The sequence below is a fragment of the Tetrao urogallus genome, assembly GCF_951394365.1.
Source record: "Tetrao urogallus genome assembly, chromosome: 13".
In the NCBI taxonomy this organism is placed as follows: domain Eukaryota; kingdom Metazoa; phylum Chordata; class Aves; order Galliformes; family Phasianidae; genus Tetrao; species Tetrao urogallus.
In genome coordinates, this window is record NC_136826.1 from 7,166,705 (window position 1) to 7,186,500 (window position 19,796).

The 19,796-nt window shown below is 40.3% G+C and overlaps 1 protein-coding gene across 1 annotated transcript; it reads right to left on the bottom strand.

The window, feature by feature from the left end:
• Positions 1–2,774: 2,774 nt before the first annotated feature.
• CHIC1 (cysteine rich hydrophobic domain 1) lies at positions 2,775–19,669 on the bottom strand (the record flags this gene model as incomplete). The annotated part of the gene is made up of 6 exons (XM_079541782.1): positions 2,775–2,825; positions 3,631–3,690; positions 3,912–3,968; positions 5,953–6,108; positions 12,413–12,467; positions 19,476–19,669. The coding sequence occupies 6 exons, from the start codon at positions 19,667–19,669 to the stop codon at positions 2,775–2,777; spliced, it is 573 nt and encodes a 190-aa protein (XP_079397908.1).
• Positions 19,670–19,796: the final 127 nt, after the last annotated feature.

Sequence of the window (19,796 nt, forward strand, 5' to 3'; positions counted from 1 at the left end):
TTTAAATGAGCTATTAAACCTGTCTTTCAGATGCAAATGTAATACTGCATGCTGTTTTTGTATTTTAATGCAAATTTATCTTCCTATTAAAACATGGAGCTTGCTGTAAACTTCTGTTTCAGCTCTCATACTCCACTAGTTGCTTTATGGCCACGTTTTTAAGTGCCTATTAAAACATAAGAGGAAAAGACCATTTCATGGTTTGAATACAATTAATAATTTAGGACAAAGTAAAAGCGTATAGAATTTATGTACTTGAAATGTAAACTTTGAAAATAAATACTCTGTGCTTCAGTGGGAAACTCAGGGTGTTCCCTGTGCTTGGCACAGCGTTTCACTGACACAAGACAGATCAGTCGAAGAACTCTCAACTCCACCCATGGTATCAGCACAGACTCAGCACAGGACTGCTCACAGTGAGACGGAGGGCTGCTCAGCACTCAGCACTGGCAGTTACTGAAACTCTCGCTTGCCTCTTTCTTCTCTTGGTTAGAAAAAAAACACTTTGAAAATATGGTCACATAAAAGCAAAAATTAAGAATCTGCTGAGATTTCTTGAGTTTCTTACAGAGAGAATAGCTAACAAAGTTCTGGCACAACTGTAATATACTTCTATTGTTCTCTCCAGCTAAGCTCCCTTCACTTATATCACATGCACTTATTTCTAAGGGAGATTGTCTGTGCTATGTCAATTTTGCTTTTCACTGTTTCTTTCTGCCATTAAGTATGTTCTCTGCTTCCAGTTAACACTCATCCTAAAAAATAAAATAAAATAAAATGGAGAGAATACTTTGCATGGTTCTATGACAGAAATCTGAATTGCAAGGTATAGCTCAAGTTAAATTCACACAACACTGCAGTTCATTCATTAAATTAAATTACAAATTCAATTGATCAGTTATTCATTACCAATCTACTGGTCCAACAAAATCTCTGCACTAACCATACAGATTTCAGAGCCTGAAGCATCAGCCTGAGGTCAGGAAGCACTGGAATGGGACACTCAGCTGTACAGTTAGAAGAGCAAGAAATTTGATTCCAAGTAACAACTTACATAAAACTGGCCTTCTGTAAACACTGGGTACTGGGTATCTGGCCTGTTACAGCTATTAGAATGTAATGACTTTACTAATACTGTATTTTAACACAATATTGCACACTGAAGAGATGCAAATACATTCAGAGGAAGTTCTAAGTCAGTCTGAAACTAGAAAGCAACCTGTGATGCTGCAAGGAGTTAAGCTGATGCAAAGAAATGCCTGCAGACATTTATGATTATATTCATCACAACTTACAGATAATCAGTTATCTGGTATTTTTTTCCTCTTATTTCTAGTTTGAAAGGGGGGGGAGGAGGGGGGAAGGGGCAAACAATGCATTGTCATTTGCTTCTTTCTTTCATTTGCTATGAACAAATGGTCTTGCTTAGGCCAGCCATTACAGTAAGTTTTTCTATAGTCACTTCCCTTCCTGACATCAGGCAAACAGGGAGGAGTCCAAAAATGCTTCTGAATTCCACAAGGTATTTGTGGCTCTTCAGACTGTTCCTGAATGCCAAAATATACATGTGAGCCCATTCAGCTGATCTATTCCTCCCATCAGCACATTCCGAAATACTGCTCTGATTTAAGCAAAAATTATTTCTGCTAGAAAGGGCTGCCATATCATTTAACTGTTAAAATGCTGAAGTACTTTTGTGCTATAAAGATATTCAGTTACTTCAACTTTCATTTGGCTGTTGCCAATTCTTCTCCTTAGTAACGACTCTCTGCAATTACAATGCACACTTTTTCCTACTCCGAAAACAAAACAGAACGACCCACAGAAACTGACTTCCAGATATTCTAAATGTGAAAAGTGGGCTTTGGGATGTTTTGCTAATAGCAGCTGCCACTTCCCCATAAATGTAATTTTTTCAAAAGATGAACAGTATGTAAGGTTCCCATTTCAGGTGCCACAAATAACACCTGAAGTAGTTAAAAGACAAACAAACAAACAAAATGCTACACATTTTTCATCCATTTACTAAACAAAAGTGCAACTGAGCCCTACACATCTGACAGTATGTACAAACTCATTATGGCTTTACCATAAAAACAGTACGTGAATGGGTCCATACAATCAGAGGGATGGTAATGAATAAAACTATGTCAAACTGTTGGTAATAGAACAAGAGCTATCTTACATTCTGTAAACCTTGGCATACCACACTTTACATTATGCAAAGAGTCAATATTTACAAATCTATAGTGGGTAAAAGAATTAACCCCCTAATGTAAATGATGATTTTGCAAAGTGCAGGACAAAACCAGTGCTGTTAATTGCAAGTCCTATGCAAGCAAGTGACACTAAAATCTTTACTACTAGACGCTTACCTGGACATTTCTACTGAGGATTTATAGGAATGCAACGTTTAGAATGAAATACAGTATGACACAGCATCAGGGTGCATGTTTGAGGATATATGCTAAATGTAGAAATTAATAAGGCAGCATGCTCAGAACGAGTTTAAGCAGCACTGATGTCAGATTCCTAGTGGCAACTATATCAGTTTTTGTTAATGTTAAAAATTCAGAGTGCAACACAGAAGCCTCATTTAACATTTAAAAAAATGTGCAAATTGTTGTCAAACAAAAAATAACATCGCAAGGAAGATACTCTACTGAAGAACATCTTTTAAATCACAGCAAAGTAGACCATCTTCTTTCCAAAATCATCTACAAGGCACTAAGGGTAGAAAATGACAGGTAACATGAAAGACCAAATGCAGTTCCTCAGTCAGGTCGAAATATGGGATATTTTGGTAAGAACTCTATTAATATTACCTGTTGAAGAAGGGAAAAGACAAGAACAGAACACAGTAATCAACAACTTCAAATCTTCAGCATAACTTTCCATGCAACACTAGCTGTTTGTAGGATTAAACTTGTCCAAGATTATTTTATAGGGAAACTTTATCCAGAGAACAAAGAAGATTCAGGTTAGTTTGAAATACATAACTTATCAACACTTGACTTTTTGGGGGTGATTCTCTCTTTGAGCCTAAGCAGTCTTCACTGTTATACATGAAAGTGGATGAGAGAATAGTAGGATAACAGGAATGTTTGAAATTCCACTTTCCTAAAGGAATATCTTGGTTAAATCTTTTATGAGATCAGGAGCCAAAATGAAAATAAATAAATAAAAATCCATGGTCTCATTAAAAAAAAAAAAAAAAAGCAAACAAAACACTGCTATAAAAAAACGCAATATTTCTGTACCAAAATGCTGACCCAAAAATAACTATAAATAGCAAAAGGATAAGAGCTAAAGAACTATGGGCTGCTGGGAGAATCACACTAGGGCACGGAAACCCAGTGGGCCTTCCTTGCTATCAGTCACTGATCGAAGCGTACCTGTAGTGCAAACACAGAATTGTTATAAATGGAAAACAAGTTCAGCAGTGACAATTTCTCAATGTTAATATATGACATAGCCACTCTTTAAAACTGGCCTTCACAGGTGTATATCAAACAACTGCTGTTTTTTTATGAGAGCTTATTCAGATTGGTTGAAGTCTGGTAAGTTAACAGATTTCACTATAAAATAAAGGGTGTGGAATACCAAACAAATAACAGGAATAATACTTACATATTCCATCATATTGCTAGTTTCGCATTTCCTTTTACTCAGCTTCCAGTGCAAACCAAGCTAAGAAAGTAATTATCAGGGGATTAACACATACTACTACATTATTTTGATAACTAATGTAACAAGCATAAGCAATCAAACCACTTGGATCTGCAACACTTCAGACAGTGAAATTTAACTTCTACAAAGTACAGAATTATAATGAGACAGTAAAATTCCTACATGCCAATTATGCAAAAAAACATAAAAGTGAAGAAAACAAGCACTCCAACTTTTCTTACCTTATGATATAGTCTGTTATTTTCCCATTCTAATAACTTCTGAATTGATCTTCTAGTCTAAAAAATTAAGTCAAAACTGTATTATGAATGGTTCAGTAGCCAGCTTCATCCAGAAGAACCTCATTATTGCATTCCTGGACTAAGAATCACTTAAATAAATCAGTTTTATAGAAGTACAACCAAGCAATTGAACAATTGTAAATGAGAAGTTGAAGTGATAGGACTTCTGTTCCTCAGCATCAGAAAACAAACAAACAAGAAACCACAACGCTCAGAACTGGACATATTCTACTTTTTCTACAAGGGCCCTTAAAATATGATTCAGTTACAGTCTTCATTCTGATATAATAAATGGTTTACAATGGTTTACAGCTACAAAGAGCTTCCACAATACTTAGAATACTCCATAAGATCATGGCAACCATTAAAAAATGGAGGTGAAACCCTGGATAGGAGATACATCTGTGTCCTTACACCTGTAAAGCGGATCTTATTTTGAAGAAAGCAACCCACTTCAGGAAGTAAGAAGAATTTTACTGACTGTGGGAGAAGGAAATATTTTTGAAGTTTCAACTATTTTTCCTCTGTTGTCCCAGAAGGAGCACTGTGACAACCTACTCTACTTCCTGCGCGATGTTCCACGCAGGTATTTTGTTCACAAACTTAATAATGGTTGATGAGCTACATTACCTCATTAAAAAAAAAAAAAAAGCAAAGATATCGAATCCTGAGTCAAATACTTAATGATGGAGAATCCACTAACTCTTTGCAAATTATTCCAGTGATGAAGCTATCCTCAGAATTAAAAAGTCCACGTTGTTTCTTGCACTGTTTAAATTTCAGATTCCAGCTTCTGGATCATGCCTTTTTTTTTTTCTTTTTTTTCCTAAATGAACATACATGGACTGGCTAGAACAGAGTTAAATTCGTCACTGCAGCCTGCAGAGTGCTGCACTCTAGATCTAATGACTCAGTGTTGGTAGCATAGCAGTGTTGCAGCTCTGGCTGAACAGTGCTTGCACAGCATCACGGACCTCTGTTTATAACTTTACCTCCCGCAGGTTTGGGCAAGAGGTTGGGAGAGCTGCCCCAGTTTGACCAAAGGGCTACATGACACCATGCTCACAACAAAACGGGCTGTCATGGCCCAGTTGATGGGAGGTAGGGAGTGATTTGTCTTTGCACCTCTTGGGTTTTTCTCCTCTTTTTTTTCCGTTCGTTTATTAACTTTTATTGTGACCTGAGGTTTTTCTTGCTTTTGCTCTTCAAATTCTGTCCAGTCCTGTTGGAGACTAAGTGAGCAAAGGGCTGCTGTGTGCTCAGGTACTGGCTGGCTCAGTCCTCCACAAGAGACTAAGAACAACCGTATACTTTTGGTTCACAGAGTGACCAAATCATACGCACACATTCATGTACACACTTTATACATTTGAGAATGATATTAATACAACAACCTCACACGGGCATTTATTTCTTCAATAGCACAGGGATATTAAATATGTTTTTAAAACTGCAAATATTCCATCTCTACGTATCAAGTGTATTCTTCTGACTGCTCTTCATAGAAGTAACACAGTAAAGCATGCCAAATAAATAACAGTTCAGAAACATTATGGTATCTATTAGAGATAATAATAATACAAATTGTCTGCTTGCAAAAAATTGTGTGAGAGGAGGGAAGAAAAATACTCACTCTAGTTCAGGCAACTTTTGAGGATCAACACCTCAGTCTGCACTCACTGATTCAGTTTTTACAGCTTTAAATATCCTGGAAATGTAGGTTCTCCTATATAACACTTTCTTCTTTGAACTGAGATAAGATTAGCTACACCCTTGACTATCAATTCAATTGGCAATTTGGTATCATTTGCTTCATTAAGAAAAGTTTTCTTCTATTCTCCAAGGAGTGGAAAATTGAATTAGCTTTTGAATGTGAGATAAAGAAAAGGGCTCTGGAATGGAGATGATGCTATTCAACATTACTTAATGCTACCAGAAATTGCAAAATCAAGAAAATAAGACAAATAAAAAATGTACTTACTCTTTTGTTAAGACACACTACAGGCCACAGGCTACAGCCCAGTGTGCAGCAGCAGCACAGACAGCCACAAATCAGCCATTTTACATTGACAGGAAGATTCTTTCTTAAACAGGTATTCACACGACTGATGCTGGTCTTGAATTCTTCTGGGGCAACCTGTAACAGAAGTGCTGAACTTCAGTGGAATGCCGCTACAGACGTATTTTCTCAAGAATTGCCTTTATAGATTAAAATGTAAATGCAACATATTTCATTATGCAACATGACCCCATCTTCCAAAACACCGGTCACACAGGGAGCATGAAAAGTCATTTTCCTGTAACAAATTCATTTATGGTGTGAGCTTTGCAAAAATTTGCGTTAAAAAGCCCAGTGCAGCTTAGATGAACAGCCTCATCCATATTTATCATACCATAGAGCAATAGGCTTGATAACACAGTGGTCCCTAACAAGGCTAAGAAGTGGAACGCAGCAGTGCAACATCCTGGCTACACTGACCACAAAAAAAGGAATAAAAGAAGGAAAAAGAAAAAAAAGAAAAAAAAAAGAAGGAATAAAATGAAATTAAAAGAAGAAGAATGATGGCTATCTTGTTTCCAAGTGAATAAGGAGTAATAGGTTGTTACTTCCTAGTAAAAACACTATTGTGTGTCACATTAAAGAAGGATGATATGTCCAGTTTATTTTCATACCAAGTCTACACTGTGCCTGGGTGAGGGTGGGCTGCTGTCCACAAACCAATTCCTGACACAGCCCACACAGTCATGGGGCTGCAACTTTACCTGTGGCTTCTTCCGAAGCTGGGAAGCCCAGAAAGGCAGCAACTGGATTACATCCAAGGCTAAGAAATGCACCTTGTACATGATTTTTAGTAAAGCCTAGCTGCTGAAACACATCTTCTTTAAGTACACTCAGCCCACTATTTCTTAAAGTATTATTGCCTACTCACATGCTCCAAACCCACCATCTCCCTACAGTGCCTAAATAACGAGTAGGGATCCATGCACTGTCTTACAGCTAACTTGACTCCAGGATGGCACTCTTAACCGTAACAAAGCCCAGGGTTGGACACACAAAGCAGAACAGTGAGATCCAACTTCAACAGACCTGAACAGCCAGGGATAACAACTTTAACATAATAATAACAAAAAATCTTTCCTTCCTACTTGCCATGTTGAAGAAGCCCCTGCCTAGAGCTGGTCTGGATACCAAGTTATTGAACTCCTACATAAGCCTTCCAACCATCAAGCCTGACTGTTCATTTGATTCCACAAACGAGGGAAAAAAGGTGTTAATTGGCAGTGCCTCCTTGCTCTGAAGAGGTGAACCCAGCAGCCAGGAAGCAGCATCAACCTGGTTCTGCCACCTCCGCCTATCACAAGAGCTAACTAGATTAAAGCACTGCAGGAAAGGGAGTAAACACACAGAGCATCTGTTTCCTGGCCATTCAGATCACCATGCAGTACAGTCAGAGGTCATCTGGGTCTGTATGCTAGCCAGACCTACAGTGAACATCAGTTAACAGTGTGAGCATTTTATAGCAGGAATGAATAACTACACAGCAACCACTTATTCTGCAATTATACAGACTGCCTTTGTTTCCTCAGTATAGAAAAGTCAATCTTGTTCTTTTTTCTACACGTACAAATGAAGCAAGTCCAAAAGCTTTTTTTTCGACTAAATAGCACATCTACATTTAAGTATATTTTACAATAAATATCCCAGTTAAAAAAGAAACAGCATTGGGATGTTTTTAATGAAGAAGAGAAAAAAATTACATTGTGATGTGGAAAATTAGCCTCTGCTTTCAAGCATTCAAAACGGAAGGCTTTGCAAATCTCTGCCAGTGGCAGCTCTTATATTTAGGAAACCCCAAATATTTGATGCATGTGAGTAAGACCACTTCATGTCCACTATGGGAGCAAGATTGGTAGTGAAGTGTGACAGGACTGGTTGTGTAACAGGAGTACAGGAGTTCAGCTTCTGCAATCAGACGTGATTCAGAGCGAATTGAACTCACATGCACAAACAAACCACAGCTCACAATGCTCAAGGAAGTTCACATGCAAATATGTTCTTAGCATTCATATGTACAAAAACAGGACCATCTTCAGTATGTCTTCTGAAATTCACACATGTATCAGCCTATCTATTTATTTGAAAGGTAATAATTTATTTTTTCTTGACTCCATTAGTACTCGTGATATGAAGTCCACTAAGGAAAGAGAATGGTTCCTTTTGTATCACTCACAAAGTTCACTGGACCTTGACAACAACACATCTCACCCCCAGACACAGCTGTGCACTACTGTAGACACTGGATCTGCAGCCTAGAGTTCTCTGTATATCATGAACAAACTTTATAACCATAATTGATATCTTCCAACACAAAAGAAGTCAACTAGATTCTTGACCACTGGTCCCATTGTCAAACAGCATGATGCTGCATTAGAAGAACATATATGCTGTCATGAGCACAGCACTGCACATGGTAATCTAGAAACAAATTCTGGGTGCCAAGAAACACAGATTTCTACCTGGGCTATTTTCAGATTAGCACAGCACAGCTACTAGCTGCTAACGCACCAACTACTTCTATAAAGGCGTATCTCCTCACTGCAGCACAAGATGAAATTACTGAAGACTTCTTCAGCCAACTCAAACTGCTGGATGCATTTCTCCATTGCAGACACCTCATCACGAAAAATACTTCTGTCAGTCAGTGGCATCTTCATTTGAAGCTAAACTCATCAGGGACCAAGATAAGCCTCATTGTGTGATAAAAAGAAGCAAAACCAGTTTGTTCCTTTTGGTTTACAGCTCAGTCTTGCTACAGTGACAAAGAATGACAAATAAAATGACATTGTTCTTATTCAGTAAGAAAATGATTTTAGAATAAAACAGTTACAAAAGAATGTTGCTGATTTTTGGACATAATTTTAAATCCTGTCTTTTATGCAGATAAAGATACAGAAAAGTTAATAGAAAATGCCTAAGTATTTAGAACAATTCAGAGCACCTCCTGAGCAAAGAAAGCTCACTAACAGTTTTGAGCAGTTTTGGAATGTTGCTTGTAGAATTTCTGAGTCTCAAAAAGAATGAGATAAACACATAGCTCCTGGCTGTGCAGTACACCTTGTAAAGAGATACTGGCTCCTTTTAGGTCTCCAAGGGGGGGAAAAAGGACATAAAAGGGAAGGAGGGAGTGTTATAATATTTTACAACAGGATGTAAGAGAATCTGCAAACACAGGAAGAGAGCAAGAGCCCAGCAGGCCTGATCTTTCTCCTTCAATCATGATCACAAACCCTATCAATCACACACTGCAATGGGATCACAATAGCAACAGCCCATTTTATGGCTTACATTTCACTGCACAGTAATCTCTGTATGAGATCCTGATTGTTTGAGGTCCAGGGCAGGAAACTCCACTTTTTTTCCTTAAGGCCCACTGGCCCCATCACTATCTTGTCACCTGGAGCACTGCTTGCTATTGAACTCTTCCTCATGGGAAGTACTGTTTTTATAAGCCAGGTTTAAAATTCTTTGCTGCAAAGGAATCACTTAAACTTTTAGCACCAGAAGTTCTACTTCATTTCAGAATAGCTACCAACAGAGCTGCCTTAAAACCCATTTCAAATGTCTGTTTTAAAAGAACAACCCTATAAAACCATAGCATGCAGAATTTGTGGCCAGAATTTAAATTAAAACCAATTACTACAAGCTAATTACTGCCCCTTTATTTTGTAAATCAAATCTTTTCTTACAAAATTTTGTTGCAAACACTCCTGAAAGCTAAGCTCTGTATTTATACACCAGCTGATACTTGCTTCTTATCCTGCAAGATAAAGGGCAAGTCAATCGAGTGGAATTAACTAGAGCCAATATCTGACCTGATATTTTCCGTATTGTTTTATTGCCTATGCTATATCCTCAAACGTTCGCAACCAGTTAAATATTTAAGATGTTCTCACATGCATCTTAGCTGTAAGCTAATTTACAACTGCTTGAGAATCCGCAGAAATGAGGAGGAAGAAGAAGAGAAGATGGATAAAGAAGGATATTTCATATTAAAAAGATAATAAAGAATAAAATTAGTGCAAGGTTCGCTATAGCCATTATGCAGATGAAAACCAAACTGAGGGTCAGGAAACTTTATAAATTCCCAAGGACTACACAGAGCATAAATCTAAAAAGTTAGTGATTTCATCCTTTGTTTAAAAGCCTAAATCCTCATCCTGAATTTCTTAGAAGAAAACAGCATAATGGAGAAGTCTATCAATCCCATGTAACGGTTTCATCTTTTAGATTCCACTAGCAAAGGAATTATATTATTAGCATCAATTCACAGTGGTCAACAAAGTCATTAAGCTTAATATTACATGGACGCTCTCCAAGTATGACAACCATCCAGCGATGGCTTTAATGCAGTCTTACAGTAAACATTTTTTATAGAAAACGGTTAATATAAACAGCCACCACACTATTCATAAATGGATTTCATAAAAAGGAAAGAAGAAGAAGAAAGATCTTCATGCGGTACATCAGCAGACCACAAAGCCTGATGTGAATTATTAATCAGGGTATTTGAAGAACACTTACTGGAAAAATCTGAGTTTTCATTTTCAGCAGCGGTAAAGGTGATGGACTGCCACAACCAGAGGAAGCAGCAGATTATTCATTTCTGGCACTTTATGAAAGCATTAAAAACTCAACAAGCCACAGCTGTGGCTTTTACCACCTTTCACAAGCATGCGTGGCAAGCATTAAGAAGGATTTGTTTACTATCTCATCTGATTGGTGAAAGTTGGATTTATTTTCAAAGTCATTTTCCTCAAAACCCATCAATCCACACATGGAAAAAAAAAAAAAAGTAACTGGATTATCAAAATTCCCAACATAAGCAGTGCTCCTGTAGGCACCAAGTCGACACTCACGTGTCAGGTAAAAGAACATTCTCTCTTTTCAATCTTTGCTAAATTAAATCCAAGCAGTAAACCGAAGTTTAAATTAAACTTTTGCTCCTGTAAACTCAGATCCTGTAATAACATCAATTTCTCACTCTTTATTTAACAGGAAGTCAAGCAAGTGGGAAATGTGACAGGCATTAAGGTTTGTATTAAAATGAATATGTTTTGGGGTGGGGTAGTGGTTGTTTTTTTTTAAAATATATTTTCTTACAGAAAACGACCACTTAATTAAAAGAACAGAAAAGCATTCCATGGCTTTTAGTGATCTGAAAGAGCTTTACAGAAAATAAACTTCAGACATGCAAAGCAGTGAGATGCAAGTTGTGTTACTGCCAGTCTGCGCATCAGGCACTGTTAAGTCAGTGAGCCTTCCTTTTTTGCCAGTGAGATCCTGAAACAAGGCCAGACTTTACAGGTTGTCTTTTAACAACCAAATTAGCAGCTTGACCAGCCAACAAGTGGACTGCTGTCAAAAATGCTGGACAGATTCACCACAAGCACTTTGTTCGTTATGCTCGGAGGAGAAAAATCCCAGATGGGTTTGGCAGAACCAGGATGCCTCCAGAGGGAGGAACCTCCACAGGCCTCAGCTGCATTCGGCACATTGCAAAAACAGCCACTGCAGGAGGCTGGGGAGACTGGGAGGCTGCAGCCAGGTGGGATGTCCTTAGAGAAAGCAGCAAGAGCCAAGTACCTTTTTCTCACAAACTCTGGAAGAGATACGCAAGGGCATGACAAAATGAAGGACGAGAAAAGCACTGAGTACTAAAACAGCTGAATGAAAAGAATTGGGGAAAAAAGCCTAAAACACAACAAAACAAACAAACAAAACCAAACCAGAATTATGAAAAGAATTTAAAAGTCAAGAACTTTGCTACAAGTTTTCAATAATAAATAAATACAAATGAATACTTATTAAATTGCATTTAGCAACACAACAAGACTCAGAGAAACGATGAGACTTTCCCAACAAATTTTCAGAATGACACAATTACTGAATTTCAGGAGAAGTTCTAAGAAAACCTACTTCACTCGCAGACCTGAGACCATGTTTAATTCCTTTAAGCTTCAGATAAATAAATTCTCTTCTAGAGATCTGCCTAAAAATAAACTCAACGCTTGACAGACATATTGAAAAATGAGGTCTAGTGCCTGAAATAGTTTAATTTGCACAGGATGTAGCACAAACTGCAGGCACCTCTGAAGCAAGGGAGTGCAAGTCTTGCTTTTACACAGATTGCCTATGTGAGAACAGTATCATGGTGTGCTTAGAATGTCAATAAAGACTACAGTCATTGCAAACTATCTTTGCTGTAGGGACTGGTCTTCGACCAGCTACTTCATGAAGGACAGAGTTAATTTAGCAGCCTTCAGCGCAGTGCTGGCCTGCAACCAGTTGTGTTGGATTCATAGGCATATATTTGTAACACAAAAACCACTGGAGGCACTGGAGCTTTCCATTTAAAAAAACAGTTTAATCTCACACTTACCTTCCCTGTCAGAACAGAGGGAAATTCTGTATCAAACTTGTTGCTCAAGCCAAACCTTGAAAACAAAAGAGACAAACAAAATATATTCCACCTAACTTATTTTGTTTCCCTTAATAAAAAAATGCAATAGATGCTTTTTTTTATAAAAAAGGAAAACTATTTCTTTTGCCTTTACATGTACATTGTTTTTTAAGCTTTCAAACCATTTTTATATAAGCTCTTCTGTATTATTCATATGACAAAAAGAGAAATATAGCTTGTTGCTTTACTTCAATACCTTCAAGCCACTAAAAGCAGAAAAAAATATTTTACAATTGGATAGCAGTCATTTCAATTTTTTCTTTCTTAAAGAAAAAAACAAGAGCCTGCAAGTATCAGCTAATCTTTCCATTGCTGTTTTTCTTACTCATGCAATTTATTCACATGCAACAAATAAAGCTATTTATAAGGAAACCATTCATTGCTTTGGAAAATTTATAACCATACAATTCTTAAAAACTGCTTTGATCTGAGTTAAACTACTTCATGCAAACATGTAAGGGCCCACATATGGAGTGCTTTCAAGCAACCACGAGCTTTAGAAAACTGTCTTAGCTAACACGGTGCCTGGTGGCTCCTGTCAGTGAAGCCTTTTTACTTTGCCAGCAGCAAATCTTCAGCACAACCAGCAGAGCCTACAGGCAGCGACACGTTTTCCGGAATTTAGATGCTCTGCTTGAAAACCCATGTTGCTCCGAGCTCCAGATCTACTGAACCAACTGCCCATGTCAAGGAGCTACTTGTGTAGGCCAGTAGGATGCTGAAAGCACAGCTGGCTTTGTTGTATTTAAAGCATACACGTAGGCAAGAAATTAACAAAACCCTAATGTTAAGCCCACGAGTTTCTGTGAAATAAAACGTTATGATCTTCTGTCCTCTCCATCTCATCTGAATTCTAACCTTTGCAATTCAGTAATAAAACAACAGCAACTGGTCCCTCAGCTCCAGTGTCTATTCAAAGAAGGTTTCCTGTAAAGCTTGTAAAGTCAAATACACTGCACACCAAGTTCTGCCAGCCCTGATAAACCATTTCCTGAATATTTGTGTTGAAACAAACAGAAAACAAAAGAATCACAGCCAGAAAGATGAGCATGTATATTTGGTATTGTAATATTTTCCCTAGAAACAAACCCTTCTGGGCAGAGAGCATTCTGAACCAACACCGAAACGTTCTTTGCTGGCCACCCAAACGAACACTGACACTGCCCAAGAGTAAGCGCCCTCCACTGCACAGCACACAGCCCACGTGCACCCACAAACAACTCAGCTACCCAAACCCAGCGATGGCACTTGCTTAGCAGTACAGACAAGTGAAAAATAAACTTGAAGGGTGAGAGGAGCATTAAAATCTGCGCTGCTCTCAGAAATCCAGTCAGCTAATCAAGATGTCTGTCAGCAATACTGGCGTCAAGTTCTTCGGTTGCTAACTTAAGTCAGAGCCTTGGCACCTGTAAAAACCAGCATGTTAGCACACTATCTGTGTAAATATTACAAAACCACCAAAGATTAGACCTTCGCCGAGCTGTCTCTCAACCTTTGTCTCTTCAGCTATCCTAAGCACTATGACCAATTGCCACTTGTTTGTGTTTCCTTCAACAGATTTTCATTGGAAATCCTCTACAAGTGAATGTGAGTGAACAGGACAGCAGCACAGCATTGGCTACAGCATGTCTGAGTCAATTGGAAAGCCATGATGATAAATCACTGCTATATATACAAGAAGTAAACACAGTATGATTTTAAGCAAACGAAGAGGTAGCTGATATAAACACATTTTTATTTTCTGACAATGTAACCTGCAGGCCAGTCTCCACATTCTGTAACTTCTCTTTTTTATGATGAAATTTTCCAAGTTGGTCTTTTCAGTCTTAAAAACTAACAAACAAAAAACCAGAAAAGACTAACAGCCCTACAAAACCCAGGTGAGCCTGTTTTGAGGAACACCGACTCTTTTATTGAAAAACTACATGAAACAATCACAAACCTTTAGCAACCAAGCAATGTAATTAACTTATCATAAACGAGCTACTGGAAAGCAGGGCTGTAGAGATGGGGAAGGGACTGGGGGGGACGGTGTGTGAGGAGCAGCTGAGGTCGTCCCTGGGTCTGCTGGGCCCAGGGGAGCTGAGCAGAGCCCTTACAGCAGCTGCAGCTCTCACAGGGAGCGGAGGGCAGTGCTGAGCCCTGCTCTCTGTGACAGCAGTGGGGCCCAAGGGAACGGCGTGGAGCTATGTCAGGGGAAAGGCAGGGGGTTAGGGAATGGGTCTGCACCACAGGGTGGTGGGCATGGAACATCCCCAGGGCAGTGGGCACGGCCCTGAGCTGCTGGAGTTCAAGAAGCATCTGGATAATGCTCTCAGACTGTGTGGTCCTGTGTGGAGCCAGGGGTTGGACTCAATGATCCTTACGGGTCCCTTCCAACGTGAGATATTCTGTGATGCTATGGAATTATTTATCCACATCACAGACTAGAACTGCTCTAATGGTGCCAAAGACCCATCCAGATCACAACACTGATTCTCACAGCACCAGCAGCAAATGCCCAGAGAATGGCAGAAGGAAAAAGCCTGCAAACTTTACGTACTATTACCCCAGAATTCTCTTCAGACCTTCAACAGTTTGTAGTTCAAAAACTCCCTGAGCCACAGGCAGCATCTTTCATCTCACTGCTCACATCTACTCGTTACAATTCCCATTGTACTCCCGATTTCCCAAGAAAATAAAACAAATGAGTGCTTTTTGGTTTAGAACTGTTAAGAACATGGCAAGAACACAGTGTAAGTTATTGAATTAAATCTGAAGGCTGACGATGTCTTTGAAACATATTTAGAAAACCAGAACTTGCATTAGTTGCTGTAACAGTCCACTCAGATTTAATGTGACCAGGAAGCCTCAGTTACAGAAATGCATCTGTTTTACACTGACGCCCACAAATGGCTGAAGGAGTTCCAGAGGCTTCGGCTATGCTGCAAACAGAACCGTGCCATGCTGTAACACTGCGTGCAGCCAGCAGCACTGTGGCCTTCAGCAGTTTCACAGAGACATCTCCAGGGGTTGCTGTCCTCCCACTGAGTCACCATGGAGTGACACCACGGAGTTCAGAAAGATTAAAACCTTATTAGATGGGTTACACTCAAGAAACAACAAATAGTTGTTTCTGGTAATAATTCTGGTTAAAGTTCTGGTTAAAGCAGAATGCCACAGAATTCTACAGCTGTGTAAGCACTTTCAAAAAAGCGTTGAAGCTTTATTAAAAACTTCATGTAAAAAAAGTTAAGACCTGAACTTTTAACTAAGAAATAGCCTAGTCCTTCCACAATAAATTAATTCATAGCAATAATTGATCTAACATGATTTTGCCTCCACTATCCTGTAAAACCCAGTATGCTTTAAAAATAGCTGTGCAAAATAAACTGCAGTATCAGTCTGTTCAATTACTTCAAACATCAATTGGTGGTCACTTATTTCTGAGCACTCTCAGTGTAAAGTGCAAGGTCTAACATTTAGAAATTCACATGAAGTCACCCACACACTTTAGCTGGAATTTTCTCTCTGGATGACATACCTGTAAAAGCAAGGAAGCATTGCCTAATGGACACCAACACTGGAACAGAACAAGGATTACCTCAGTTTCTGTTCTCTCTCGTTCCTTGTTTTAAAGTATGGCACAGCAGAAGCCCCATCATCTCATTTTCCCCATTTGTAAAGTGGAGGGAATGCAATTTCCCAGAGGCAGATGTAGTAAATAAAAGCTCATACATTAAAGCCTGAAAGTTCTGAATCATCATCTGTAGATCCTAGCTGCAGTAGGATCACATTATAGATTTCTTTACAAAGCATTATCAGAAATGAGGTCTCCTGTCCCCATAACTGGAACAGAAACATTTTGGAAAGCACTTACATCTAGAACAGACATATTTACAGATTCTTGAACTTTTTCCTTTTGACTTCAATAGTCTTTCATTCCTGCTTTACCCAGTACTGTGTTTATAGGTAGTCATCAGTCTTATAAGGCCATGCAAGCTAGCCAGCTCTCTCGTGACAGGTTCTCCAGTTTCCTTTTTGCATGGCTCATTTCCCCACACCTAATCCAGTGTAAGTTTAACCTATCTGGAACATATGAACTTGGGTCACCAGACGCTTCCTCTGCAGAGGCACCACCTCAGCTCTGTTCAATGTCACTGAATAAAGAAAGCACTCATCAACAGCCCTGAGTTGAAATTTCTTTCTAGTCTATGACCCTTTCCTATGAAGCCTATGAAGATGAACTACTAAGGGGCATCCCTCCTCATGGATAACGTTTTGGAGAACTTATTGAGAACTAGTGGTAGGCTGAAGTCATTTGCAATTTTAAATACACAGAAGATGTATAGATGGGAGTAATAGAAGACAACTAAATATCTTCTCTCTTTACAACTGAGAGCACCTGTCCTTTCCCTGACAATACGCTTTTCATCAGCACCTGTATCCTAGGTCCCTCAGGCACTCCTAAAGGAAACATCATGGAAGAACAAAAGTTAGCTTGTATCCAACACTAGAAAGTTCACAGACCTGAGCAGGAATCACAAGCAGAACGCTAAGGGCAAAAAGAGGCTCAATGTCTCACGTCACTGCCTCACATGCGCCAGTACATCAGTAAAACTGAAACTCTTCGGTTAGTTTCCTGCTGTGTTTTTGGAAGTTACTGTTGTTGCTTTGACTCAGTTTTCATTCAAGATGTTTACGATGAGATACTTCAATACACCATCAGAGTAACACTAACTTACATAGTGAAACAGAAAACCCCCTTACATGGAATTCCAGAAGGAAAAAAAAGGTGTTCACCAAGTTGTAGTGATTTCTCTGCACTAAAATTTTAAAGCTTACTTAAAACTAAGTGGGTCGTTAACTTCCCTAAAACGAGGATCTTCTACAGTGAGTGTTGAACAAGATGAGCATGAACTCTGCTACCTGCTTTCCTAAATGCTCCTTCAGTGAGAAATGAAACAAATACAATTTATTCAATCAGTCTTCCCATGCACAAGGGTGAAAGGTTAGCAAACAGTAGAAAAAGCAAGATCCTGCTAAAAAGATTCCTGGAATTTACTTTTAGTATGGCTGGACACTGCAGGGTAACTCTGTTAGGGTCAGCCACTCACTGACAAGGTCATAACAACTCTTATGCAAGAAACTAACATGTATTTTTAATCTGCTAAAAATGAAAATGTTTGAGAGGACTGTACATGAAAAGCTGGACCAGAAAATTACCCTAGAATTAGAGAATATCCTTCTCTAAGTAAGTATTCAAGCAAGCCATCATCAGGTGAGGAACAGAAAATATATGAAACAAAATAATAGATGGTTTGTTTTAAAAATAAATGCTTTTCTTTTTTCTCCTTTTTTTCTTTACTTAAATGGAGTTTCTGACTTCTGTCAGGACAGAAGTTTTTATTAGCAACATTCCAGACAGGTTCAGAAAACAAACACAAGTCTTAAAGCATGACATGTCTCACATCAATAAGTAGAGCAGGCTGCTTCTGAAGCCTGCTGATTCCAAAAGATGCAGCATCTGTGTGAAAGTGGAAAAATTTCAGAGCTGATGCACACCAATAAAAAATCTATTGGAAGCCAAATATTGTCTCATTTATTAAAGAGGTTAGGATTGTTTACTGTAGCATCCAGAGCCCATTTACATTTCATTGATAGCATCCACTGATTGTTTTTATTAGTATAGAGAGATTTTGAGGAACTGTCAGGAACTGATAAAAGAAAAGCTGTTTTGTACCATCAGACAGGCATAGTTGATTCAGGAAGGAAGTTGGGAGGAGTGGAAGAAAATGAAAATAAGGCAGGTAGGAATTCAGGCCAGGTACTTACATGGGCTGTATTCTAGCTCACCATTCCCACATCATTTACAGTTATTGCTTTCTTTTGATGTAGACATCACTGGCTGACAGCTCTTGGAGGTGTTCCTGCCTATCTCCAAAAGATGCTGAAGCCACAAAGGAACCTTAAGGAACATTCCTAATACACTGAAAGCCTCAGAGCAAACAAAGCAAAGTATGTGATTTTTTTTTTTCCAGTTCTGAACTTAAAAACAGACAGCTAATAAAGCGGGCATATGCTACTCTGGTCATTTCACATAAGCTACATCTCTCCCTCACACAGGCCACATGCTGTGTGGGCTCAGAACAGCAGGCACACTGCGGTGCAGCGCAGCAGCCACCCATGGCACCAGCTCAGCAAACTGCTTCAGACTTACATGGCGGACACAGCAACTCCAACATTAGTTCTCCTAGGATGAGAGCTTTCCTCACCCAGTGCCTTTGCTGCAGAAAGCTAGATCACACTGCACCTATTCAACAGAGAGAAACATGCGATCTTTTATGCAATCCAGATGGACCCAAGGCAACACAAGCTCGATGGATCTCAGCAATATCAAAGTTTCAGTACCACCCTTCTCGTTATATAATCGAGCGCAACCACTAACAACTCGGTACGAGTGCACTCTGTTGTGCTAATTCCTCACTTGCTGGAGCGGGGATAGTAAAAAAAAACCAAGAAAGTAAAGCCAAATGGCCATTCCACATTTACGGCAAACGGGCAGCAAACACCGCGCCTCGCGATGCACTGCAACGAGGAAAACGCTTAAACCGAGCACAACTCGGGAGAAAGTTTGGGGTCGGCGAATGACAGCGCGGCCGCCCGCGGCCCCGGGCAGCGCAGCTCAGCGCCGGGCCTCCCCGGCCCCGCCGTGCCAGCGATCGCGGCGGTGAGGCCGCGCGACGGACAGCGGTTGACCGCAGCTCCGCTCTGCAGGTGGGCAGCATGCGCGGGGCCGCCGCGGGACCTCAACGCCGGCCGCTCGCTCACCGGTGGGATCGCCCCGAGCCGCGGCAGCCCTCGGGGGCCGGCGCCTTCCCCCCGAACGGCCGCCCCTCGGCGAAGGGCGGCGCGGGGCCGCCGCGGCGGCAGGGAGGCGCGCTGCCCCTCGCTGCCCCCGGAGCTCCGACCCTCGCTCCCGCCCCGCAGCCCCGCTCCTTACACGGTGATGTGCCCGGCGCCCCGCACCACCACGGGATCCGGCGCGTCGCGGGGCCGCGGCAGCTCCTGGCTCCGCACCACGGGCTCAGGCTCGGACGACTCCTCCTCCTCCTCGTCTTCTTCTTCTTCCTCCTCCTCCTCCTCCAGCTCATAGATCGTGTCGAAATCCGCCATGTTGGGGAGCAGCACGCTCATCTCAACCCCACCCCCGACGCGGCTTCGCCGCGCGTCTGCGCAGTGCGCAGGGAGGGGGCGGAGCGCCGCGGGCCAGGGGCGGAGAGAGGCGGGTGCGCGTGCGCGCTGTGCGCGCTGTGCGCGAGGG